General features: G+C 45.9%; 2 protein-coding genes across 2 annotated transcripts in view; one reads left to right on the forward strand and one right to left on the reverse strand.

Moving 5' to 3' along the window:
- STIL (SCL/TAL1 interrupting locus) overlaps positions 1-9,425 on the reverse strand; it is a 35,323-nt gene extending 25,898 nt beyond the window's left edge. Inside the window, exons 1-7 of the mRNA XM_018553014.1 lie at positions 9,319-9,425; positions 8,324-8,425; positions 6,639-6,990; positions 5,278-5,345; positions 3,467-3,574; positions 3,068-3,180; positions 1,202-1,386 (exon numbers count right to left, since the gene is read on the reverse strand). Of these exons, the coding sequence (XP_018408516.1) occupies positions 1,202-1,386; positions 3,068-3,180; positions 3,467-3,574; positions 5,278-5,345; positions 6,639-6,990; positions 8,324-8,425; positions 9,319-9,425 (1,035 nt within the window). The remainder of the gene's footprint in view (positions 1-1,201; positions 1,387-3,067; positions 3,181-3,466; positions 3,575-5,277; positions 5,346-6,638; positions 6,991-8,323; positions 8,426-9,318) is intronic.
- A 2,318-nt stretch (positions 9,426-11,743) lies between these two features.
- On the forward strand, positions 11,744-26,908 carry CMPK1 (cytidine/uridine monophosphate kinase 1). The gene is made up of 6 exons (XM_018553020.1): positions 11,744-11,953; positions 19,371-19,517; positions 20,776-20,928; positions 23,214-23,290; positions 24,879-24,975; positions 26,730-26,908. The coding sequence occupies exons 1-6, from the start codon at positions 11,759-11,761 to the stop codon at positions 26,769-26,771; spliced, it is 711 nt and encodes a 236-aa protein (XP_018408522.1). The 5' UTR covers positions 11,744-11,758; the 3' UTR covers positions 26,772-26,908.
- The last annotated feature ends 267 nt before the right edge of the window (positions 26,909-27,175 follow it).

The following is a 27,175-nucleotide window of genomic DNA, read 5'->3' on the forward strand; positions in this document are numbered from 1 at the left end:
TGGACATATATATATATATATATATACATATATACACACATATATATATTATTAGGGATATACCGATACCATTTTTTCAAGTACAGGTACTGATACTTGCCCAAGTACGTAAAGATACGAGTGCTGATACATTTTTGTTTATTGTCATGTGACAGTTTTTTAAAAACAATACAGACCAATGATTTCAGGACAGTGGAGGAGCGCCAGAGCCAGGTCCCAGTTGCAACCGCTGCAACCCTGGAAGTTCTAAGGAAAATCCCAAGTATAGGAACTGGTATCTGGACATCCCTAGTATTTAGTAAAAGCAACAACACCCTATTTCCACATTACAAGCACATAAACAAATGCTTATTGGGTAAGTCCACTTTCCCAGGTGAAACTGGGAAATGGAATTACTACGTCCAATCTGGCCCCTCCCTCCCCTGCTTCAATGCATTGAGTCACCAACACAGGACAAGTATGCAGAGAAGGTGATGTTCTAACATGATATGTATACTTGTTCCAGGTTAGTGACACACAGTACTAAATCCAGAGGTTCAACATAATAGCCAGGCAACTATTGTTAGAAATGTACACAATAGCAGTCTAAAATTTATTTCAGGGAAGGTTTACTTCAAAATGTTCCCTGAAAAACCTCTCCATGTTCCAAGAGAAAAAAAAAAACCTTCAGAAATGAGAAGTTTCTTTTGGGAAAAAATTTGTCAGACCGAACATGCTGAATCCACTTTTGAATAAATAGGGATGTACCGATAGGGGTTTTTCAGTATCGAGTACCGATACTTCGGTAGCATGGAGCCGGCTTTACCGGGCAGCGTGTCATTACCATGTGTACCCAGCCAGTCAACAAGGAGCCGGCTTCCCGCCCAATTAGGAAGCCGGATCATTAGCCGCTGCATGGCAAGCCAGCTACATGCCGTTTGGTTGCAAAGCCGGCATCCCAGCCAATCAGCATGGAGCCGGCTTTCAGGCCAATCAGGAAGCCGGTTCATTACCCGCTGCCCGGGTTCCTGATTGTCTGGGAAGCCGGCTCCATGTTCCCTTGCGGTACTGCCGGTCAGAGGAAATCTCCCTCTGACCAGAAGTTCTGGTATAGGGATAAGTATCGGAGCATTTGAAGATGAAGTGGAGAAAAAGTACAGAAATAAAAATCGTATTTGCCAAAATTATCCGCCATGAGATGACGAAATACTAAAGAGCTTACCTTAAAAGAAGATGCAAACTCCTCTGGAGTATGCAGAGTGATATTTCCTGCGGACTCTCTGGTATATACAGAGCAAGGAATAACAAAATCTCCAGGTAAGAGAGCAGAAGGAACCTTCCCCACAACGCCAGATTTCTCCCGACCGGGAACAAACCGATCAATTGTCAAGGTTACACCTTCCTCATCTGATAGGAAACAGGAACAAAAGGCAAAAACAATATGGACATTTTCTTCAAATACATTATACTTTGCACAACACTTACATATCCTGAAATAACGTGGAATTGTTGCCCATAGCAACCAGATTACATGTTTTATTTTTCCACCTTGGAAAATAAAAGATATTCAGTTGCCATAGATAACCGTGCCCTTCTTCCATGGCTCATGGCTACATAGCAATAAATACAAACTCAGCAGCTAATTTCCTTAGCACCTAGGCTTGGCAATGGCCAAGCTTTCACTGTCAGTCAGCGGCTCCAACATAGACACCCACCTTAGATGCTCAAATCAGGTGCCATATTAAAACAGCACCAAGATAAACATGATTGCAGGGCTGTTTTAAAACGGTATTTGAGAGCTCAACAAATGAAGCCATATGAGGTAATCAGAATAATCTGCCCTAGGTGTCATTCTAGATGTCACTAACTAATAACCAATCCATATGAAAGTCATGTGATATTTAAAAGGGCATTTCTTTAAGAATTCACTTTACATAAAAGGAGAATGTTATACCATGTTAAAAGAACTAAAGCCAAACTTTTTTTTTTGGCTTTAGTTCTTTGGGTCACAGGAGGAGTTTTACTAATGTACACCTGTGACCTAAAATCAGCGTATAGCGGACTACTGCCCGATATACGCTGACAGCCATGTTGCAACCAGGAATGATCCAGACAATATTGTCAGAAGCTACCCTGCTGATTGATTGACAGCTAGCTCTGTCTAGAAGCAAAGCCAGCAGTGCCCATCCCCTCCCCTGTATGTCCCTCCAATGACACTGGAGGAACAAAGAGGGGAAGAGGGAATCCCTGCAGGGAGCAGTGACTGACGGTCACCACCCTCTGAAGCGAGAAGCCGTGAGCTGAGCGACTGGCGGTTTAGATCGCTCAGTTTTTGATCTGTAGAGCCAGAATGTGACAGCTGCAGTGTCATATGCCAGCTCTAAGTATTGAGAATACATTTTACACTCTCAATACTTCTGCTTTAACCAACAAAAAGTAGAAGTTTGGATTAAAGGCTTGTTCACATCATATCTATTAAGCTGCGTTGTTCTGCAAAAAGCTTACACTGCAATCTATTTAGACAATAAATGGTATCATCCTGAATACAAACTTCTAAGAATTTAGAGCATACAATACAGCAACAGTAAATATTAGACTTTTATTGACTAAAATGTTATATCTAGGGATGCACCGATACCGTTTTTTTAGTATCAAGTAGCAATATTTTTTTCCCTCAGTACTCGCCGATACCGAGAACTGGTGCATTGTGCCCGGATTATCAGGAAGTCAGGCGGCGGACCATGACCCGTTGCATGGCTTCCTGATTGCCTGTGTTCTAGCAAAAGAACACCGGCTTCAGAGGCTGCCTGGTTTCCTGACCAATCAGGAAGCCGAGTAATTACGTACCGCACGGATTCCTTATTGGTTAGGAAGCCAGGCTGCTTAGCAACACGTGAAGCCGGGATGCGGGTCATAACCCACCGCCCGGCTTCCTGATTGGAAAAGAAAACAGATCCATGCTCCCTCAGCACTGCCAGTCAGAAGGAGATCTCCGGCTGACCAGATGTTCTGGTATCGGAGTTAAGTATCGGAGCATCCCTAGTTATATCTGTATACTAATTATTACTAAAAGGAAGAATCAGCATACCATCATCCACAGAGAAAGATCCAAGTAAGAAACAACAGAAAACTCTTCTCTCAGTCTTCGCGTGTCGGTAAGCGAGCCGCAAAGCTTTTTCAGACAGTAACAAGTGAGGATTCCTGAAAAGCAATCAAAGCAAAGAAGTTATTGATGTCTGCATAAAAAAAAAAGTGATTATTCAAGATATTTTATTTTAATCTTTGATGTTGTCACAAAGAAAGATAGGTCCTTATACATCACTGAACTGGAAATGATCATTTGCTGCAAATAAAAGACTGAGAATAAGAATGAAAACAACAAAAACTAGTTCAGTGTTAGCTTCTCCCAGAGAAGAAGAAGAGGTGCCAATGTGACAGCTATGTCCTCTGTGTCAGAAACAAATTGGTAATTGAATACATTAAGTACCTGTAATAGCTGAAATGTAACCCTATCGGCTCCCCGATGGGTGTCGAGTCCCAGAGCACAGTTTTAGTTGGAGGGAAATGAATTGGTAGCATCCTATTTGACACATTCCTAAAAATAAACAGATAAAAGAAGATGCACATGAAAAACATTTGCTGAAATATTCCAGCAGAAAAAAAAAAAAAGAACAAAAAGCAGAAAAACTTCCAATTCTAAACAGTATTTTCTACCCCTCAGACAGATGTGGGGGCGGATCCACTCTGAGCGCAGCTCTTCCCTCCATCTGCCCACAATAGACCTTTCTCCAGAATAAAACCCCGCTGCTCATTAAAAGTCATAGCTGGAATTAGTGTGTCTGGCAAACCATGAACTTTCAATTTACAAGGACGGTTTTACATGTCCAGCAAAATTCGGTGTTCAGCAGCAAATTGCAGCAATGCGGAAATCACCTTTACTTTTATATCGTCATTGCTGAGTAATCAGCGTACAGACATTTTGCATCTTTCTTTTAATGAATTGGCAATGCATTCCATTGAATTGAAAACCCCGCAGTAAATGAACAGCTCATTCACACTTCAGTCCTTCCTGCAGTTGCTGGCCGTTTGGCAGGCAGTTCTGTTCCAACTTAGTGACACCAAACTAAACTCAGGAGTTAAATCTAAAGCTGGCCATACACCTTACAATCATTGCAAGACTTTTGTCTTGCGATGGTTGTAAGGTAATTAAATAAAAACGACGATCTGCCCATCTTGAATAGGCAGATCGTACTTGCGATCGTCGATGACTGCAATGCTGAACAGGGCAGTGTGCGCTTGCGCACATCGGCCCGTGCGGCATTTGTCTTACGAGCAGGCCACAAACTGCTCGAAAATCATACGATTTTCAAACATGCGCGTAAGACAAAAGACGTGCGACCGTACAGTAGAAACGGTCGCACGCCTTCCACACACCTGCCGATTATCGTACGATCGTAGGATTTCCTGCGATTATCGTACGATAATCGGCAGGTGTATGGCCACCTTTAAGAATACATTCAAGTACCTTAACTATTAAAAGGAGAACTATGGGGTCAGTGTTTTTCCCCATATTTCTCCTTGGGGTAACGGGAGGACACAAACTAGCGTCCTCCCGTTACCCTAAGCTCAGTATACCGCGAGCTACAGCTCGCGCTATACTGAGACACCGCACCTGGAGCGGATCCCGACTTAGATGACGGGATCCGCCAAGCTGCGTGAGTGACAGCTGGCTCTACCTATCTAGAGGCAGAGCCAGCTGTACCCGCCCCCTCCCCTGTCCGTTCCGCCAGTCAGCGCTGGCAGATCGGAGCGGGGAGAGGGGAATCCAACCCCTCCCCGTCACGGCAGAGAGCCATGACAGGATCGAGAGGTGAGGGAACCCGGTATGTGTTCGCTCACCTCCCGATCTACTGAGCCGACCTATGACAGTTGTCACAGGTCGGCTAGAACTATGAGGTGAGTTGAAATCACTCATCTCATAGTTCTCCTTTAACAAAAATGTATCTTATTTGTGTATCACACGGCTGTAGATCCTCAAATCATCTCTGAATTGGTGCCGACACTCTCCTTCCTTCTGGAGGGTGGCTACTTTTGTTCCCCATGGTCCCTGTGTGTGTTGTAAAGTAGTCACCGCTCCAAGCTCACTCCAGTGATGGACTACAGTCTCAGGTTTAGTTTACCAATTTGTACTGAGATTGTAGTCCATCACAGGAGGGAGCTTAGAGCAGTGACTACTTTATAACACACAAACCCAGATTTACCCAACTATGAATATCATATTCACAAAATGTATCTTACCGAACGTTAATCTGATTTTCATTGGAAACAGGTTTGTGGTGCTGCAAACTCATCTTTGCACTCATGTCCTGCAACACAAAAGGAAAGATGGAAATGAAAATTTAGCTGAGCTGGAAGTATTTTACCGGTCCGCTCCATAACTTACTAAGATAAAAAGAGACACTTCCCTCTTATTAAGCAGTGACAGTCTAAAGCTGGCCATACACCAGTGGTGTCACAAAGGGTGACACCAAAATGACTGTCATTTTGGTGTCACGCACTCTGAAAAGTCGGGCACTCCGTCATGGACCGAGAGCCCAACGGTTTCGGGAGAGAACCCGGCGGCATGCCTTGTACCGCCAGGTGACTGTCCCCTCCTGTCTCTGCCAGCATCCATCATCAAGATGGCCGCCGGCAGGTATCAATAAGATCGCCACACATGCACAATGACGTCATCATGCACGCGGTGATGTCACGCGCATGCGCTATGACATGACGGCGGGGTGTCACCCGGTAACTGCTCTGGGTGACACCCGGCCTCGGGACGCCCCTGCCATACACCTATAGATTATATGCAGATTTTCTATGGTCAGATGGAAAAAGTGCAACAGATTCCTCAATCTACGCTAAACTGTTCTGGGGCAGTGCATTGAGGTGAATGGCACCATAGAACCGCCCCCCATTCCTCCCCAGTAGTGCATTTGGCAAAACATTGCCTGCGTTCCGGTCCAGTGTGAACGCAAAAAAAATGCAGCACGCCCCAGAACAAAGGTGGGAGTTTAGTGTGGGATTACTGTGCGTTCCAGCATCTACCGCTCCGGAACACCGCAATTGGTGTGAACTGGCCCTAAACTCTTTGCACTGTGGTGGTAGCCCCACTACAAGGGTTAATAACATTTTTACCCGGAGTTCTGCTTTAAGATTTGAAAATGAAAGACAGACGCTGATTGTCTGGTATGCACAGCTGCTGCAGTCTTAGTAAACTCCCCTCTATGTCTCTTCTGCAATAGAAGATTCTGACCTGCCTGTTCACAATGTACACTGAGACGCGCACACACAGCTCAGAGTACAATTTCGGCATCTTACAAGATAAATAAGCTCCAGGGTCGGATTTAGCATTAGGCAGAGTAGGCCTACAAGAGCCCTCCGTAGAGGCACCTACTCTGCCCAATTCCCGATGTTGTCTTTAGATACAACACCAGCAATAGCAAGCAAATGCACCCTCCTGCTCCAAGACCAGCAGTGCCTACAGGAAACGCAGGGGAAGGACCCAGGCGCTGCGGAAGGCTGCCCTGTAAAATGCCCGTCTGGTGAGCAGACTTATGTGACAGCCGGCCGGTCCTCCCCTGCATACGTGAAAGCCGGGGTCCTTCCCTGCATACGTGAAAGCCGGGGTCCTTCCCTGCATACGTGAAAGCCGGCCGGTCCTCCCCTGCATACGTGAAAGCCGGCCGGTCCTCCCCTGCATACGTGAAAGCCGGCCGGTCCTCCCCTGCATACGTGAAAGCCGGCCGGTCCTCCCCTGCATACGTGAAAGCCGGCCGGTCCTCCCCTGCATACGTGAAAGCCGGCCGGTCCTCCCCTGCATACGTGAAAGCCGGCTGGTCCTTCCCTGCATACGTGAAAGCCGGCTGGTCCTGCAGCAGGTGCGGGCGCAGGTTCAGGCTAAACAGATTTCCACTCGTGCCCAAAAGGTGCCTGAAATGGAAATCCGGCCCTGCTAAGCTCCCATGCCTGTGAAGGCGTTACATCAGGGGTAGCCAAACTCCGGCCCTCCAGCTGTGGTGAAACTACAAATCCCATGATGCACCTTTCTCCGGGAGTCATGTCTGTGGCTGAGAGAATCTTGCAATGCCTCATGGGATTTGTAGTTCCTCCACAGCTGGAGGGCCGGAGTTTGGCTACCCCTGCGTTACATCATCCCAATCGAGGTGGCAGAAGATGCCGTACCAGGATAAAGACCGGGGCGAAGGTGTCAGCAAATAAGTTCCAGGACGCCGTATCGCTGGAGGCGGAGCACAGCCCCGGCAAAACACATTGCTAATGTCAGCTAACGATTGAATCATACGAGTCGCCTACAGTTTGTTGCTGTTACAACCTACACTAGCACTAAGGCCCCGTTCCCACTGCGCGATATGCAAATTGCGCGTTTGTCGCGCGATTTGCATATTGCGCGACATCGCGAGATTTGCCGCACGATGTCGCGTTTAAGCTTGCATTGAGCAAGCTTGAATCGCGGCTAAATCCGCTCCAAAAAGGGTCCTGCTGTAGCGACACACGACCCGCGACAGCAGGACCCTTTGCCCCATTGGATTGCATTGGAGCGCGATATCGCGCGGGAATTACCGTGCGATAAATCGCTCAATGTGAACGGGGTCTTAGCATGCTCTGCCACTAACCCAGGGGTGAGCAACTCCAGCCCTCTAGGTGGAACTACAAGTCCAATTAGGCATTGCAAGACTGTCAGTTACAGGCATGACTCCCAGAGGCAGAGGCATGCTGAGATTTGTAGTTAGAGCACACGGGAGGGCCGGGGTTGTCCACGCCTGGCCTAATCGCCTCTCCTTCAGTGATTTGCAGCCGAGTCCATAGCGGGCAATGCAGAGCGATGGTCGCCAGCAAGAAGCGCTATGAATAGCCAGAAAATTAGCAATTCCATAGCAAACTATGGGGGAGGGGAATCACTGCAAATGAATCACTTATCTGACATCCCCATAAATGTTATACATGGGAATGTATCAAAACTGGAGCAGCTGTGCATTGCAACCAATCAGCTTCTCTCTTTCATTTTTAAATCTTACCTGAACAGATAAAAGAGAGAAGCTGATTAGTTGCCATGGGCAACTGCTCCAGATTTGATAAATTCCCCCCATAGTATATCAACCAGGAAGGGGAACCCGTCTCCCAGCTCTATAATAGGGAATCCTGAGACTTAGGCTATAAAGAATTCTGAGACTTGTAGTTCCCCAGAGCAGGAAGGGGAGACATGGGCCTCCCGGGGCGGTGGTAGGGATCCCAGCTGTGTATCAGGATTCCCATCACGGAAAGACAATGAGAGAAGACTCACCTACAGCTCAGCATGGATGCTGCCACCCGTCTGCTGGTCAGCTCCTGCACTGCTCTCGGTGAGCCTCCTGAGCGGCAGGAGTAGCGGCAGGAGTGGCGGCAGCTCCCGAGGGAGGGGTTTCCGTGATCAACACTGACAGTTACCGGTTCCCAGCGCTCCAGTGCCCACAACACACAGACAAGCGAATATGGCGCCAGAGAGTCCCAAGGGCCCGGGCTACTACTCCCGCCCCGCGGCCAATCAGAGACGTCGGTCGAAACACGTCCAACCAATAGGTGCGTTTGCCGAACGCCGACTGATCCAATCACAGTCAGGTAATTCAAACAGACAACGGTAGAGCCGCGGTAAAAAAAAAAGAGTGCGCGCATGCGCTGTTTCCAGGCGAGGAGGATTGACAGGAAACCGGTTGCTTAGCAACAGAGAGGACGCTGACAGTCTCAGTTTGCTGGGTTTTTTAATGCTTCAATTAAAATGTCACTAAACAAAACCAAAACCAAAAAAATATATTTATTCATTTGTTAAACCGTTGCCCCGCACTTCCTTTTTCAGGGTGGCTACGTTCGCCTTACATGGTCTCCAGGCATGTGTATTGTAGCCACACCCCAGGCTCTGTGTGTTCCAGGCGCCATCTCCAAAACATTCTGCCACTCTTCATATCACACCAGGGAATACTTTATTGGTGGTGCCCAGTACAGATTCCACCCCTCCCTAGGTACGCCACTGCCCCAGTGTATGCAATCACTGCACAGTGGGCCCCCTCCTCCCTGGGGCTCATGCACACTACACGCACTGACCACATTAGAGATACACCAGCAAGAAGGAGGTCAGCTACAGGTCAAACGGACCCATCAATGAACTCCGAATGATGGTGTCTCAAACTGGTTTTATTTCAAGATATCCCATTGCACTCCAAACTCATGTATCCTAATGTGTAGCTTATATGGCTGCGGAAATGGCCATCGGTTGGCGCTGTAAGACTAAGGGCCGGTTCACACCACATCCAGTGCGTTCCAGTACCATTAGTCGTCGGGACGCACTGGATGGGCATAATTAAAGAGCTCCTGCGTTCTAGGGCAGTAGTGGGTTTGGTGGTGACATTCATATCAATGCCACCTCAGCCACGCCTCCCGCCCGCAGTGCAATCGCCCACACCAGAACACGTAGTACACAAATACTACGCACCCAAGCACTCCGATGCCTAGGACGATACTTCAGGTATCAGGAAGCCGGGCAGCGAGTCATTACACGAGGGAGCTATGAGCCGGGCAGCGTGTAATGACTTGCTGCCAGGCTTTCTGATTGGTCGGGAAGCTGGCCAATCAGGAAGATGGGCACCGTGTAATGACGCGGCGCCCGGCTTTTTGGTTGGCCGGGAAGCCGGCTTCATGCTCCCTCGTCACCTCATGACGAGGGAGCATGGAGACGGCTTCCCGGATCGTCACCTAGTGACTAGAAGCATGGGGACGGCTTCCCTGATTATCGGGACACCAGGTGGCGAGTCTTTACTTGCCGCCTGGCTTCCTGAATGGGACTTCCGGTATCGGTATCGATGAGTACGGGAAAAAATATATATCGGTACTCGTACTCGATACCGAAATACCGGTATTGGTGCATCCCTAGTTCTAACCCTTCCCTGCTCCATCCAAAATAAAAAGATTTCAGCTGAGGTTATGCTTCAATTTTTCTGCCATTTCTTATTGGTAAAAATTGACAGGGTTATTCACAAAAGGGTGAAGAGTCTATAGAAGGCAAAGTCAACAATCTAGGCCAAATAGCTGATTTTTAAAAGGTTTCCAATCCAGCTCACTTTCTTGTTCAGCTACTTTGGCCTAGATTGTCTTCTTCTGCCTTCTTATAATTGCCGGCTTTGTATCCTTTAAATATCTTATTTCTCTTTTCTTCCCCAGTCTTCTGGCAGTTGCCATGTTAACTAAAGGCAGGATACTAGCTCTCCTATTACTTCTTGGATTTTTGGAACATGTGACTAGACATGTGACTAGGACATGTGACCATGCACATCTTAGGGGAGGAAAATGCCTTTCCCTGAGATCTCCTGAGATTACAGATGAGATTTCCCAGCAATGCTCTACCGAAGACAAGGCAATCCCAGTGTGCATTGTGTTGGCAAACTGAAGTCATTTTGCACTTTCAAAGCAAGAAGTGAATGCTCTGCAACCATGGCGTAACTAGAATCCTCAGGGCCCGATGCAAGAAACCATTAAGGCCCCCCTCTAACCCTAAAAAACATGATTTTGATACCTTTTTCAATATCCAAGCACTATTTTTTCTGACTGGACAGGACCGCAGGCATTGATGTGCCTTGCGTTCCTATGCTGTTGATCGCATTGTGGCTGGAGGGTGTGGCTGCGGTGCTATTCACTTCAATGCACAGCCACACACCCTCCCGCCCCACAGCAAATTGAGCCGGATGCAATGTGATCCAGTGCGTTCCGGCCACAATCAGGCCAGAACGCACTGAGGATGGTGTGAATTAGCCCTTAAAGCATTTTATTAATTTTTGGTTGGAATTTTTTTTTTAACCCTGCAAGACAATGACACGTATACATGACAGAAAGCACATATACAATCAGTACCTACCTGGACCTACTGCAGCTCTCCACCAGAATGTCCTCACTCACGGCTCCCGATCTCTGTGCCTCCAGCTCCAGGCTGCTAATTCCTGCACTCTCCACACTGCCTGGACATCCTGCCAGCTCCCTTGCCGCACGCCAAGTTGCCTGCTGGGAATTGAAGTTCCCTGACAGGCCATACCCCTGCTACCGTGGTCCACCTTCCACCGTCCGCAAGTGTCAAACACCGCGGGCTACGGGCAGCAGGCAGCTGCAGGCCTTCTTCTTCTTTCTGGGCCCCCCTTGAACTGGTGGAACACCAGGGCCCGGTCGCAAGTGCGACCGCTGCGACCCTGGTAGTTCCGGCAGTGCTCTGCAAGATTATTTTAAAATCACAGCATTGTACACATCAAAGTCCAAATCCCATTCGCACTGCCACGGTCTCAAAACCACAAGGTATATGTGGTGCCCAGGTGACCACACGGATGGCACCGTGCAAAACACTAATAGTAAATAAAAGTATTTCAGTTTAGCACCGTATGACAGTATGTGACATTAGGTATTGAATAAACATATCAATACTTTAAAAACCCTTCAAGTGTGTGCCGGTGAATTACTTTCATACATAGAGGGATGCATTGGTAGAATTTTTTTTTCAGTGTGAAAGTCCGCTTTAAATTCTGAAGAAGTTTCTAAAGAAGGAAACAATTGCTAGGCGCGACATGCTGTCACTGCCTTCAAGATGGGCATTTGCCCTCAACAATAATGGCGACGACACCGCACGCGATTGACTAGCGTGCGATCCAATGAGAGCCAGCGGAGGAGGGGGCGGGCCGAAACGGACGTAGAACGTCACTTCCCGTGTATGACACCTCAGCAGGCTGCCGGCTTTCTCCTCCCTCCCTCTCTGTGTATGGTGTTCCGTGCCCTGGGCGCTCTGCCCCGCCTTTCTTCGCTGTCCGTCCGCTCTCTGCTCAGTGCTGTCATGAAGCCGATCGTGGTGTTTGTCCTCGGCGGGCCCGGCGCCGGAAAAGGGACCCAGTGTGAGAGGATAGTGCAGGTGAGTGAGAATCAATGGAGGGTGGTGTGACCCTGCTGAGTCCGGTCATATCCTCCGCTGTCGGTGCCATGGGATGATTACACCGAGGCTGAGCATCCAGCACACCACCATAACAATTTAAAGTCACCCCATTCACAACACCTAGTGATGTGTAAATGCGTGCGAACGATCGTTCGTGTACGTTTCTGCTGCCATTGTTGTGCGGCACATTCAATCATAGGGCTGCCGCAAGCGTGTTGCACGTTTTAAAACGCATTGCGGGAAATCGCGCCAAGGTGTGAACGGGGACCTAAAGATTTCAAATGCGCTCACCCCTCCTGAGGCCTGGAGTGCTCCCCTAAAATGTCTTGAGTGTCGCCTCCGCCCGCCATGTTTCTTGGTTCCTTCCTCTGACCTCTACACCACTATAGGTGGTATACCCACTATACTCACCTCAACCTAACCACTGAACCATCATGTTCTCAAACAATTCATCCCCACACAGCTCCCTCCTCATGTATCACTGGCTCCTCCCTTTTAGTTTGTAAACTCTCACAGGCAGGGCCCTCCTTACCATCGTGTCTTGAATTGTATTGTGATTGTAATGTCTTCCTTATATTGTATAGCGCTGCGCAAACTGTTGGCGCTATATAAATCCTGTATAATAATAATAGGGCTCAGCAGTGATGTAGGGGTCAGAGGAAGGAACCACAATGTGTGGCGGGGGGCGCATTGACAACTGACTACCGGGAAATGTTGAATATCTCGGAAGCTGCGGTGCTTTTCTTCTGCAGACTTGGTCAGTAGAGTCTTTTAATCAGCCTAATCAGGTCACCACATACCGACATTTGGGACTGTGAAAGATTCCTTTCTCAAGGTGATAGCGATCACAATAGTGTCATTGTTACCTTCAGAGGGGAATCCGCATGTTCCTGAAATGCCAGTATGTGGTGATCCCGTGATGTCTGAATTAAAGGTCTCACAGCCATTGTTGTCTGTGAGTGGCTGTGTGCCGCACCAGTACGGCCGTTGTTGTCTGTGAGTGGCTGTGTGCCGCACCAGTACGGCCATTGTTGTCTGTGAGTGGCTGTGTGCCGCACCCGTACGGCCGTTGTTGTCTGTGGGCGGCTGTGTGCCGCACCAGTACGGCCGTTGTTGTCTGTGGGCGGCTGTGTGCCGCACCAGTACGGCCGTTGTTGTCTGTGGGCGGCTGTGGCTTTCCCAAGTAGGTGAATATGCCCACATTTAGCTGTATATCCCCAGGAGGCCTTACATTCAAATAATGTTTTCCCTAAACATACAAGCTCGGTTCGCCCAGGCGTGCATGTTTTGTAGTGCAGACAAGAGGGGAAGTGCAGCCAGATGGCTCCTCGTGAATGGCTGTCTGGAAGTACCCAACATGGCCATTTGCTGCTTTCCCCAGCTTCAGTCAGTCATGGGGCCTGGTGCAATGTAAAGGCATTCATAGATACATGACTGGTATGTCCAGAATATAGTATGTGCTAATTATCTTCTACATGTGGCGACTTTCTGTGGCAGGAGTCAGGAATGCTCATACAGGATGACAGGTCCAGCCCATAAGGCAAATAGCTGCCAGCTCACCAGCTGACCAGGATATAAGGAGGGCTGTCACACCAGAAACATTGCAGCAGCCTGGAATCTCTCCGTTACAGAGTTACCATCATATCTACTGTAGGTGTGTTATACACTGAGTGGCCAGATTATTATGACCACCTGACGTTTGTAGGCCAATTAGCTATAATTTTGCGCTGAAGTTGCTAGAGGGCCAGACCATTATAAATAGGGAAGCAGGTTGTTTACCACGACAGTAGAAGTGATTTTTTCTGAAGATACGGGGAAACAACGCGATTTAACAGCCTTTGAACGTGGGATGATTGTTGGCGCTCGGAGCCATGGAGCGAGTATCAGCAAAACAGCAGAATTCGTGAAATGTTCAAGAGCAGCTGTTGTTAAAGTGTTTAAAGACCGGACTGTCAGCCGAAAATCTGAAGGTGCGAATTGTGGCCGTCAGCGACTAGTCAATGTTAGGGCAGAACGGGAGAGTGGCAAGACTGGTACAGTGCAGTGTCAGATTCCTCGCATCACCTTTCAACATCTCGTGGAGTCACGAGGCGGCCCAACGAAGTCATCTCATGGAGCCATCTCGTGGCCCAACGAAGTACTGATGGGGTCGTCATAATAATCTGGCCACTCATCCATTTTCTTTTACATCATGTGGATGGCCGGGTGTATGTCTGTCGCTTACCTGGTGAAGAGATGGCACAGGTATGTACTATGGGAAGAAGGCAAGCCGGCGGAGGCAGTGTGATGCTTTGAGCAATGTGCTGCTTAGAAACCTTGCCATTGGACCACCAGTGTAGTGTGCAACGCACACAAAGATTCAGGAGGTGGTTCAGCCAGCCCTAATGCATTTTGTTTTCATTTTTCGGCAAGGTGATAACGGATCAGGTGAACTCAAGGAATTCTATATTTTTGAACTTACATTGGACCAGCTTGATTGCATCTGATTATTCATGTGTCATGTCTGGAGTGCTGCTGGGGATGCAGAAATTCACTATACTAGTCTGTGCTATGTACAAGTGCTACTGGAGCGATGTGCTGTCTGTACACTGAACACAGAGGGTGGCTCACGCACTCGCTCTGAACTTCCGCCATTCAGCAAATGTCCTGAATTTGTTTTTCATGAATTCTTTGATTGGACAAAGTGTTGATTTTGATGTCATATGCTCATTCTCTCTGTCTTATCCAATCCGCAATTGTCTTGTATTTGTTGGAAGAAAAAAAAAAAACAGACAATTGCAGAGGTGCCAGAGTGTGACAAATTGATTAATCGGCCAACTAATCGATTATGAAAATAATCGTTGGCTGCAGCCCTAGTCATGATTGAGCAGCTAGAACTACAAGCACCTAAAGTTGGTTTTTGCAATTTCTTTGTGATTTTGGTTTTCTATCTTCCATACTCTGAGTCTTCCATCAGCCATAATTACTGCTTGCAAAGTACACGAGCCACGTTCCGCTTTTGGCCTAAGTACACAGGGTGTGCCCGACTGGAAATATGAAGCTGTCATCCAGCAGCGGGGATCACAGTAAGATCAGCTTTTCTATCCTATGAGACACGTCAGTTTCTGGGCAATTCCTTCCGGCCTTGATCTCAGGCATCAGAGATCTCCTGTCCTGTCTTTATAATGTGACATATGAGTAATAATCTCCATGTGTGTGGTCTGTATTGATCATTGCAGCGTGCACGGCCTTCTATCAGGGGTCAGTAATGACCACTCCGTACTTGTGGTCATTGGCTTTTGTACTTTTGTAACTTGGCAGGCGATTCTTATGTGTAATGGGTCATCTATGGCATAAAGCAGGGGTAGGCAAACTCCGGCCCTACAGCTGTGGTGAAACTGCAAATCCCATCATGCATGTACCTCTGGGAGTCATAGCTATGGCTGTCAGTCCTGCAATGCCTCATGGGACTTGGAGTTTCAGCACAGATGGAAGGTCGGACTTTGCATACACCTGGCATACAGCCTTTCTGTACAAAGAGCACAGGGACACTGCTAAGGCAGCAACACAATGTGCAATCTATCATTAGGGTGCGATAGATTTGTTTGTACAGCCCAGAATAAGTAGCTGGCAATGCAAAATGTGTCGTTTTATAGAAGATTGCAGGACTTTAGTTCACCTTCCAGCTGTGGCTTTGCACAGCCGGCTGTGCAGCTGCAATGTCAATGCCTTTCCTGACTCTGGCAGGTTCACACCCTCTTTCCGGACCAGGTCTGGTCCCGAAAATGGTGTGAACCTGCCCGCAGTTCCAGTGCAGACCAGACCAGACAAAATGAGACGTGCAGTATTTTTCTGGTCTGGTCTGGAACGTACTCTCCTGTGCTGAGCCGCTGTATTGACCCTGTAGAAGGGTGAATGAATCTGCATGGTGTTTAGGAGAATGGTTCCTTTTAGGCCTGGTTCACACCTGAACGTTTTATAGCGCGTTCAACGCTCGACGAACGCTCTACAAAACGCTTAAACATCTAAATCCCATTGTATTCAATGGGTCTGGTTCACACCTTGCCGTATTTCCGCCCGTCCGAACGCGATACAAAACGGCCTACGCCCAAAGAAGTACATGTACTTCTTTGGGGCGTTTTGGTCTCGCGTTTCCATTGGGATACAGCCAAGTAGCCCTCAAACACGCATATACAATACGCCTAGGTGTGAACCCAGCCTTACTGCACTTTGTTCAGCTTTATGACGTGCTGTGTTATAAGATAAATGTGACATGGGGCTGATAAATGCACAGATTCAATAGATTTGACCTTTGCTTGTGACAGCAATGTAGTCCAAACTGGTAGCTTACACTGAAAGGGTTTAGATCCAAGAACCAATCTAGATGACATCTCCAATGCATTTCGGAGGTCCAAATCACACCCCTTTCATCAGGGCTCAGATAAAACACAATCCGGAGTAAATAAAAGAAGTCATTGCAATAAGATTAAAGCTGACTTGATGCATCAGAAATTTAGGGCAACACATGGGAAGTGGATGATGATAATATAAGAATGAATACATTCATCAAAGTGCAGTATCGCAGTTCTCTATGAGAGGATAAACTGCACATGAAAAGACGCATCGCTATTGGTTCATTTGGGCTGAGCTGAAGTTTAATAAAACCTAGATCTGGTACTAGATAGCATTGTGTATACATTCAAAATGGACCGCCAAACCGCATCTGCTACTCTACCTGAATGTCCTCTGACCCGAATGGGATCAAGTTATATCTGGACTTGGTGTGGCACTTCAATTCCTACATCTTCTGTGTTCACTATTGAGCCAAGGATACCTTGGAGAACCTTTTTGGCTTGTTGAAGCTGCTTTGCCATTTGCCCAATCAGAGATGTTCACATGACTTTACCACTACTGGATGTACCACGGATTAACCACACGGGTCCAGATCCAAATACAGCCCCAATTCCAAAAAAGTTGGGACGCTGTGTAAAATCTACGTAAAAACAGAATGCGATGGTTTGCAGATCTGATAATCCCGTATTTCATTCACAATAGAAAACGTATCAAATGTTTAAACTGAGAAAATGGACCCGTTTAGGGGCAAAAAAGATAATTTTGAAATTGATGGAAACACATCTCAAAAAAGTTGGGACAGGTCCATATTTACCATGGTGTAGCATCCCCTGTTCTTCTAAGGCTGGGTTCACTCTTGGGTGTTCGTAATATGCGCGTTTGATACGCGCTTCGGGCCGCGCGTTTTTACCACGATTTGCGGTCAACAAAACGCGCGTTTACGAGGGCTAACCAGCTGTATCCTAATGGATATGTGCAAAAAATACGCCCCAAAGAAGCTCCTGTACTTCTTTGGGCGTAGGGCGTTTTTCAACACGTTCCTACGTGCTGAAATACGCCCAGGTGGGAATCATGCCCATAGGAAATAATGGGATTTCACTTGTTTGGCGTTTTACAGCGCGTCGATCAGCGCTGTAAAACGCCCACGTGTGAAACAGGGCTAACACTCTGTAAACGCCTGGGAACTGAGGAGACCATTTGCTGGAATTTTGGGAGCGGAATGTTGTCCCATTCTTGCCTGATATAGGATTCTTACTGCATTTCAAGATGCGTCAAATATTTTCACTTGATGAAAGATCTGGACTGCAGGCAGGCCAGTTAGGCACCCGGACTCTTCTACTATGAAGCCATGCTGTTGTCATAGATGCAGTATGTGATTTAGCGTTGTCCTGCTGAGATATAGAAGGCCTTCCCTGAAAAAGACATCTTCTGGATGGGATCATATGCTGCTCTAAAACCCGGATATATCTTGATGATATCTTTCCAGATGTGCAAGCTGCCCATTCCATACACACTAATGCCATACCATCCCATACCATCAGAGATGCAGGCTTTTGAATTGAACGCTAATAACAGGCCTGAAGGTCCCTCTCCTCTTTAAGGTGGAGGACGCATCACCCATGGTTGCCAGAAATGTCAAATTTCGATTTGTCTGACCACAGAACAGTTTTCCACTTTGCCCCAGACCATTTTAAATGAGCTTTGGGCTAGAGAAGTCAGCGGTTTTTCAGAATCATGTTCAGATATGGCTTCTTTGCGTAATAGAGTTTGTACTGGCATTATTGGATGGCACGGGGAGCTGTGTTTTATTTAGGCCTGGTTCACACCTGACCGTTTTGTAGCGCGTCCTACGCTCGATGAACGCTCTACAAAACGGTCAAAAAAAATAAATAGCACTGTAGTCAATGGCCTCGTTCCCACCTGTCCGTATTTCCGCCCGTCCCGAACGCACTACAAAACGGCCCACGCATGAAAAGGTCCCGGAGCGTTTTTTGCTGCATATTGGTCCGTTTTGTAGGGCGCTTTCCATTAGTATACTGCCAAGTAGCCTTTGGAATCGCGCGACGGTCGCGTGGCTTTTTTACCGTGAATCGCGGTAAAAAAAACCGCGTGACGGTCGCGCATATTACAATACGCATAGGTGTGAATGGGGCCTTAATGACAGTGATTTGTAGAAGTATTCCTGAGCCCATGCAGTAATGTCCATCACAAAATCATGCCAGTTTTTGATGCATTGTGCAGTTTTAACATGTTGACGCTTATATGATATTTTACTAACTGGGTAGTGATTAAAGTAGATTTTCTTTTCCGCTTTGATACACGGCAGGTCTTTCCTTGCTAATGTCCATGTCATTTATCAGGCATTTGTATGTTATGACTTATTGGTTTCCTATAATGTCCTATATAAGGAAGTTGACTTTCCCGGCTGCGTTGTGTGTTTTTTTTTCTACTGTAAGTCGTTGAGAACTCACTATATATAGATTGTTGTTTTTCTCATATTGCATGTTCTAACCGAGCCCGTCATACTTGGAAATCCCGGCAGCCATGTCCATCCATTTGACTGACTGTGTCTTTGTACATTTAGACATTTCTAGCCCTTTAGGCATGTTTTCTACATAGGAAATTTGATGACGCCTTGTAAAGAAATCTTAGCTGAGTATGATTGCTATGGGCAGTGCAGACATTTTATTTGGACTGATTTGATTAATAAAGGCCAGCGATCAAAGCCTGTGCAATTAAAGTGAAACTAAGAGTTAAATATTAAAAATACATTTAAGGGGGAGTTTTCCCTTCACTTCCTGTCAGTCATTGACATCAGAAGACTTTGGGGTCAGTTTATAACGGAGAGCAGATAGCGCCATACACTTCACTGGGATAACCACGTGGTGGCCATTCATAAAATGCGTGCGGCACTGTCACTGTGCAGGTAATGTGACCTCTGCACGGCATGCACTGTGATGATTATATATTAAGAAGTAATAATTAAGTGTTTGGATTGTATTCTACTTAGAGTATTTTGATATTTTCTGTCCTTAGTAACCTTGTGTCACTCTTTACCTTTTAGAAATACGGTTATACCCACCTGTCAGCTGGGGATCTGCTTCGTGATGAGCGGAAGAGACCAGGTTCTGAATACGGAGAGCTTATTGAGTCGTACATAACGGACGGAAAGATCGTTCCGGTTGAGATTACAATCAGCCTCCTGAAAAGGGTAAGTAAAATTCCTTGCAGTTTTACCCCGTCCTACTTCCAGGTGTATATAGCCTAATATTTGAAGGCAAGGCGCTGATTTAGGAAATACATGTGGTCTCAATCTTACATTTATTGTAAGATGCACTGTGCAGTAGAGTGCTTGTAGAAGGATGACGTCAGCACACCAAATAAATTGAAATCCAAAGTATTCGTTTATTGCAATGTCATGTCCTCAGAACTAGCGCTTTCGGGGCCAAGCGGGGTCCCCTTCATCAGGCTCATCAATGCTGAGCCCGATGAAGGGGACACTGCGTGGCCCCGATGAAGGGTGCAACGCACCAGAATGCACATACCATGCGTTGCAAAGAGAGTTGCAAGACAATAACCATTTACTTTAGAAGCTGGGATTTGCTTCTAGCTTCTGCGGTGTACATCTTTGGTCATCTACCAAGGTATGCTGGGACTTGTAGTCTTGTGCTGTATGCGAAGCCTTGGTTGGTCTAGATTGAACAGGAGCTGAGATAAAAAGCGTGTTGCAGACCATTCCCAGGACACTTGCATCCTGTTTCCACCGTGCTTTTTATAGCAGCTGAACATGCTTTTCCCACATTGAGCCTTTCAGTAAAAGCTTCCACAACCGATTATTGTATAGCGCTGCCTCGTATTTTCTATAATGTTCTCCTGGCTAGCACAATATGCAGCTCAAATAACTACAGTCTATGTGATTTGTGTCTGAGCAAATTATATGCAGGATCTTCATGAAAGTATGTACTGAAAAAAAAGTTATGCGCAGCATGCCAATCGATCCCCTCCAGCACTGTGCTCCTCGCTCTCTGGAACTTCCATGCTCACCCCAGTCTTCGGTGTTCTGATTCTTATGACGTTTCATTAGCGGGGCCCAAAGGCATAACGCCCACGCATGCACACGGGGAGTTACCTCATTTTGGCAAAAACTCTTGCCGAGCCGGTGTGCTGAGCTGTGCATGGAGTGAAAGTGAACCTGTCATTCAGTGACAATGTGATGAACAAGTGGTAGAAACTGGAGTGGAGACCTGCTGCACCTTTACCCCAAGGTGAAGATAAAGTAGGGCATGCTGCAGTGCATTATAACTATTTTCATCCGTTTCTCTTACAGAAAACCAAATTATGTAACCGGTATGCAAACGTTCAGAAATACTTGCTTTCAAAATTAGATGAAGGGAGGGTGATGTCTTATGAATGTGTCTGGTTTAATTGGCACAATAAATACTCAGACAGTCTTCTGGTTTGCTTTCCAGGCAATGGAACAAATAATGGCAGCCAACGCTGACAAGAACAAGTTCCTCATTGACGGTTTCCCTAGGAACGAGGACAATCTGCAGGGTTGGGACAGGACAATGAATGGAAAGGCAGATGTGTCCTTTGTACTCTTCTTCGATTGTGATAATGAGGTAGGTGTACAGTCATTTCTTCATCTGACATTACATAGAACACCTTTAGAGCAGCAGGATTTTCAGGTTTTTGTATCTAAGCGACCTTGGGTTTTCTTTGTGACAGACTGTATTAGGTACTACAGATATGCATTTCAGGCAAATGTGGGGTGATTTACTAAAGTATTAGAGACTGTTCCCCAACCAAATATTTTGGGTGTGTGTAGTACGCGCCCTGCCCCTCGACAGCCACTTTAATAGCAATTCCCAGGTGTCATTTGACAGAAGATAAGTATCTTCGTATCACCAGCGCACCTCAATATAGTGATGATCTTCTACTTTAGTCACATGAAGCAACAGGTATCACAAGCCAACATTGTGGGGCCCCGCAAGATCTCTTTCTCAAGGCAGAGGCCATGATCGAGAACAGATGGGACTTGATCTCTATTACATGGGAATACAAATTCTGAACTGGTTTAGTTGTTTGTCATTCAGCATGCAAAACCTACACTGAGTGGTTTACTACATATCTAAACCCCAAAATGAATACATTGTAGCTTATGAGTAATGAGATATGGTGGCTGCATTTGTTTTCTTTTTTTTTTTTAACTGGTGACTCTGCCAGTAAGGCCCCTTTCACACGGGCTGATCACAGCAGTACGGAGCAGATGTCACTGTTATGATATCCTTGTCCGCAAAGTGCTTTCCCCCATCTTCTGATGGAGGAAAGAATTGCAATTACTGGACCCCATGTCTGTGTTTGGGGAATCGGATGTAAGCGGACATGTGTCAGTTTACATCCGAGTATCCCACTATCTGGCAAGATCTGGTCCGGTGAAATGGAACACTGTTCTGTTTGTCTTTCTGGACCTGGGCGGAGGCAGGGGTAACCGGGTTTAAAGAGACATCAGTCCGTTTGCACATGGCTGCCCATAGACCTACATTGGGCATCCGATCGGGTCTGCTTGAAGAACTGACGGGCGGATCCGATCGGACCTGCTTGAAGAACTGACGGGCGGATCCGATCGGACTGGGTATGTGAAAGGAGCCTAACTCACTTCTAGTCATAGAATGGCAAGGCTTGCATACCCTTCTGTACCAGGACAGCAGAAACAAGATAGGACTTCTGAACCCTGTCCCTGTCCTATTGTTTATAACACAGAGGGGCATAGCTGTGTGTGATGTGAACATATATGGTGGGGACAAGAATATAGCTGTAGACAAGATTGCTAGCAGGATCAACATATATTGTTTTAACTTATTAATTAGATATAACAAAACACATAACATATAAATACTGTATTCAACAGACCAAAAGGGAGCAAATAAGAGAAGTTCATTGTTAGGGTTTACATACACTTTAAGTCAGACATAGTCAATGACATGTTTGCTTTACTTATTTTTTAGTTAATTTGCATTTCTCGCGTGGCAGAGCACCTATATTAGTCATACAAATGGGCAAAGATGGATCATAGCTGTTGGATGTGCATCTTCATCTAACATCTATGTGTATTTAGTCTTGAAGTGAACCGCTCCATGAAAATCGAAGATCCATATTCTCACAATCCTCCACCCTCAAATGCATATAGCTTAAAACCCCCTGCAAAAATGTAAGCCTTAAAAAGTAATAGAAAAAAACTGCTGACTTTTCCAGGAGGTGCAGGTGACGGTACTGTGCCTCACAGGAAAGCTAGGTGCTCCAAATCCGGTACTCCATGCATGTTACGTCCTATTTTAAAGTGAACCTGTTGCCTGTGAAGTTTTTTCAACTGGTACCCTCAGCATTGTCAGAAAACCCAAAATCTGCTAAGTTCTGTTATGAAAATTTCAACTTTTACTGCTAATCAAAAGGAATAGATCAAGAGTGAGCTACGAGAGGCAGGTAAGGTGGCCTGAGCTTGTTAGTTTTTTTTTTTTATTGCTGTCCCTATTAGTGAGATCTTTACCCTTCCTGTCCAGGTGTCAGACACATCAATGATATCATTAAATGGGGGCAGCACCCTTTCCCTCTTGTTTCTTGCCCTGGTGTCACCAGGACAGGAATTGAGGGGAAAGCTCCCCATTGAGAACAAAAACAGCAATAAAATCTCGTAGAAGTTCTGACTCTTTAGTAGAAGGCTAAATCTTCATAGCCAAACATTTCATGGGCTCATACATTACGTACAGGGCGACCAGCAAAAGCTGCATGTTCCAACAATGATTCTACTATTATAAAGGCAGAATGGATATGATGTTCGAAGCTGTTGGTTTTACTGTCTTCCTTAAAGATCACATTTGATACCATATCATTACTTCTCTATTTTTAGACTTGCATTGGACGCTGCTTGGAACGGGGGAAGAGCAGTGGAAGAAGCGATGATAACAGGGAGAGCTTGGAAAAGAGGTAATGAAAGAAGCGTCAGCTTCTTTGTTTCTCTAGGAATGGTTTGCCATGTGCTTCCAACAAAACAGCTTTTTCATTATCTGAATGAATTGGCCAAATAAATGGACCAATATGCTTCAGGCTTCAGTAAGATTTTGGTTGACCAGTTTGATGAACTTTTCCTATCCTACTAGTTTTAACTACGGAGGTAATTTCAAGTGACACTAAACTCGGGAGATACATTTTAAAAATGCATTCAACTATTAACAAAAATGTATCTTATTTGTGTATCACTCGGCTGTAGATCCTCAAATCATCTCTGAATTGGTGCTGACACTGTCCTTCCTTCTGGAGGGGGGCTACTTTTGTTCCACATGGTCCCTGTGTGTTGTAAAGTAGACACCACTCCCGAGTTCACTGGACCACAATCTCATGTTCAGTTTACTAATTTGTATTGAGATTGTAGTCCATCACAGGAGGGAGCTTGGAGCAGTGGATACTTTACAACACACACAGGGACCATGAGGAACAAAAGTAGCCACCCTACAGAAGGAAGGACAGTGTCCGCAGTTCAGTGTCACTTTAAGATTGTCCCATCTGATACACATGTGTTGATAAATTGTGTGGCTTAGACAATGACATTTATTGATGTGTGTAGACAATTTTAAAATGGGGAGAAAAAAAAGCTTTTTCTGTATGTACCTCTACTCTACACTGGTACAGAAATTGAGCTACATAATTTACGTTCTGGTTTATGTAAAATAGTTTATAATAATGTACATGGTGAACGATAGAAGGTGGGAACCGTACAGGTGGTTAAAATCTAATCCCAATGACCTAAATTTAGTGTTCTGCATATAAGGTGATCACTAAGAAGAAGATCCGCGTGCCAAATCAAGTGGCATGCAATGCACATTTATAAAGCATACTACTCTACTTTATAAAAGTGCATTGACTTCAATGCAGTTTGTAACCAGTCAGTCCAGCGCTCTAATCTCTTGGACTAGAGAGTGGAGTATAAAGAACATCGTAGAGAACAGAAATTGTCTGGTGTGCGGTGCCCCAGCACAGTGCCGAAGCACTGATCCCGGAAAAGTTATTTATTAGGGGTTACATACACTTTGGGGCTCATTTATAAAGTGCTCACCCAGCGTGTAGCTGTGCGAATGATGGTCACATGGCATTACTAACACTAGCAGCAGTAAAACTGTGTGGATGTTGTTTGCCCAGCTGTACACCGGGCGAACCCTTTTTAGATCAGCCCCTTAAGTGTTTGAAGGGCAGTTCAAGTTTTGCTGTCTTATTTTAGGAATTGGTTTATTTTTTAAGGGCTCTGGTAAGAATAGTGTTGAGGATAAGTGTGTGCTTTAGCGTTAGGAACACTTTGGATGTAAGAGACTCTTTGCGGATTCCAGGAGTATAAAGCTAAGAAAATGAATGTGCATATTACTTGAAACCGCACAACTCACGTCCTGAATTGTGCAACAGCCAACATTTACAATTGTTCTTAATATAAAAAATATGTTCTTTTAAATGTTACAAAAGTAATGTACAGCGAATACATCATCATGTGAGCTGCACTCAGATTTCATTACCCCTTCTATTCCAGGATTCAGACATACCTCCAGTCCACCCGGCCAATCATTGACCTGTATGAGAAGAGGGGAAAAGTTCGGAAAGTGGATGCCTCCCACTCTGTGGATAAGGTCAGCTGAATTGATTTGTATAGTACAAACTTTTAAGTGGTTTTTTTTTCTGTGGCTTTAATAAGCTATTAGTCATAATGTGCTATTATGTACAGCGTATTGGCATATGATGGCAGACTTGCCTGCCAAAGCAATCCCCTCCAGCAATGTGATGTCAAAGCTCTCCGCCCTTGCTGGCGCTTTCTTCTTCTTCCCGGTTCAGACTCTTTGGTCGCTTCATTGGCCGGGCCTATATATGACTTGGCAAGGATCTCTGCTGGGCATATGCGGCTCAGTGTACCAAAACAGAAAACCATTTGCTGACACACAGGAAGGTGGATCTATGATGGAAGAGACTCTCACAGTCTCTTCTGTCATCTCAGCACTTTTTAAAAATATGGCTTTACTTCACCTCAAGCATGTTGAAGAGGAACTCCTGGTTTATAATGTTATTAACCCTTTGGCCTCATTCACACTGCTAAGAGCCGGCCCGTACAGATCCCTGCAGCGTGCACGTCCGTATCGGGCCACTTCCGGGAAGGACAGGTGCGGCGTGTGATTTGTATGCAGCAGCCTGTTCTCTATGGGAGTACGGCGCCGTACGCTCACCTGAACTGCACATCCGTGAAGGTGTCTGTGTATAGAAGTGATCCATCCTGTCTGCGTACAAGTACGGACACCCGCACATGCATGGATGTGCAGCTCGGATGAGCGTACTCCGATGGAGAAGAACAGGCTGCTGCGTACAATCACACGCCGCACCTGTCCTTCCCGAGAGTTGCCCGATACAGTGCACGATATGTACGGGCCGGATCTTAGCAGTGTGAATGAGGCCTTACAGTGGGGCTACCCCGGCACTGATGGGGTTAAGTGATTGTTTTTGTCTAGGTGCTTAAAAAAAAAAGATATGCTCACCAGACCATCTGAACCAGCTCCCTGCTTCTGTGATCACTGAAGCGCGTCTACTCCTCCACTGCACAGATGGACCGCTCCTCGGTGTCGCCACGTCTATACACAGTCTATGCCTAGTGTAAAGAGCGTGGTAATACCAGGATCCTTAGACCGCCGCAGCAGAGGGGAAGAGACGCTCAAGACACCGATTGAAGAACAAGCCGGCTCGGATGGTCTGGTGAGTATAACCCTTTTTTCTTTTTCCCTTTACCCCAGGCAAAAACGCGTACTTAACCCTTGCAGTGCATGAGTAGCCCCACTGAAGGGGTTCATATTTTTTTTCCCCTGGAGTTCTTTAAAACATTGTCAAATAGACCCCTAAATATCTGGTACGGCACATTGTCTAATATAGCATTTGTGCAACAGCCAAGCATTTGTGCCTCTGTGGTGCTGGGTCCCCTCTGCGAGCTCAGCTTTTTGCCGGTGCTTTTACCTTAGTTGTTCGGTTTTTATTTTACAACCCCGGTTTGCATGATTCTTCCAAAATACAGTATTATTATTATTATTACATAGTATTTATATAGCGCCAACAGTTTGCGCAGCGCTTTACAATATAAGGAAGACATTACAGTTACAATACAATTCAAGACAAGATGGTAAGCAGTGCCCTGCCCCTGAGGGCTTACAATCTAAAAGAGGAGGGGGAAATGATACATGAGGTAGCTGTGGCCATTATCAATGAGATGACCAGGTACAAAGCCTACTGCCCCAACCTTCCTTCACAGGATTATGGTTATAATGACGATTATTGCTTACAGTGGAATCTTTAGATCTACAGAATGTACATGAACTATGCTCACACCTTTCCTCTTACTTTGTTTCAGGTTTTCGTCAAAGTCCAGGAAATCTTTGACCGGGAAGGATAACCAGGGATCTGCGTTTTAGCCCCTTGGGGCTTAATGTTATTTACTGCATATTTCTTATTTACTTTTTTTTTCTATTTTTTTTTTTTATGTAAACATTGTAAACATGGGCTCTATCTTACATGTGTATTTGCTTCATTTCTGCCGTCTTGGCTCATTATTTTATCTTTTTATCACAACATGAGATTGTATTTTTCATGAGCTGCCAGTGAGGGCCTCTCAGGCTCTGCCATCCAGATCTGAGGCAGCCGTTTTGGACTTTTAATCCATTTTTGAAACGCATTAGTGTATATTATTTTTTTTACAGCAAGTAGACCACAGAGTTGTATCTGCAACATACTCTTCACTACTCATTGACAGGACGAGCCGTTTACCTTTTTTGAAGATTTAATTACAAAAAGAACAAA

Source organism: Nanorana parkeri, unplaced genomic scaffold, assembly GCF_000935625.1.
Source record: "Nanorana parkeri isolate BGI_ZX_2015 unplaced genomic scaffold, ASM93562v1 scaffold106, whole genome shotgun sequence".
Classification (NCBI taxonomy): Eukaryota; Metazoa; Chordata; class Amphibia; order Anura; family Dicroglossidae; genus Nanorana; species Nanorana parkeri.

Coding starts and splice junctions, on each gene's coding strand:
- CMPK1 (XM_018553020.1), top strand. CDS start 11,759: ATGACACCTCAGCAGGCTGCCGGCTTTCTCCTCCCTCCCTCTCTGTGT. Junction 19,518..20,775: donor CAATCAGCCTCCTGAAAAGG/GTAAGTAAAATT, acceptor TTTGCTTTCCAG/GCAATGGAACAAATAATGGC. Junction 24,976..26,729: donor CCTCCCACTCTGTGGATAAG/GTCAGCTGAATT, acceptor ACTTTGTTTCAG/GTTTTCGTCAAAGTCCAGGA.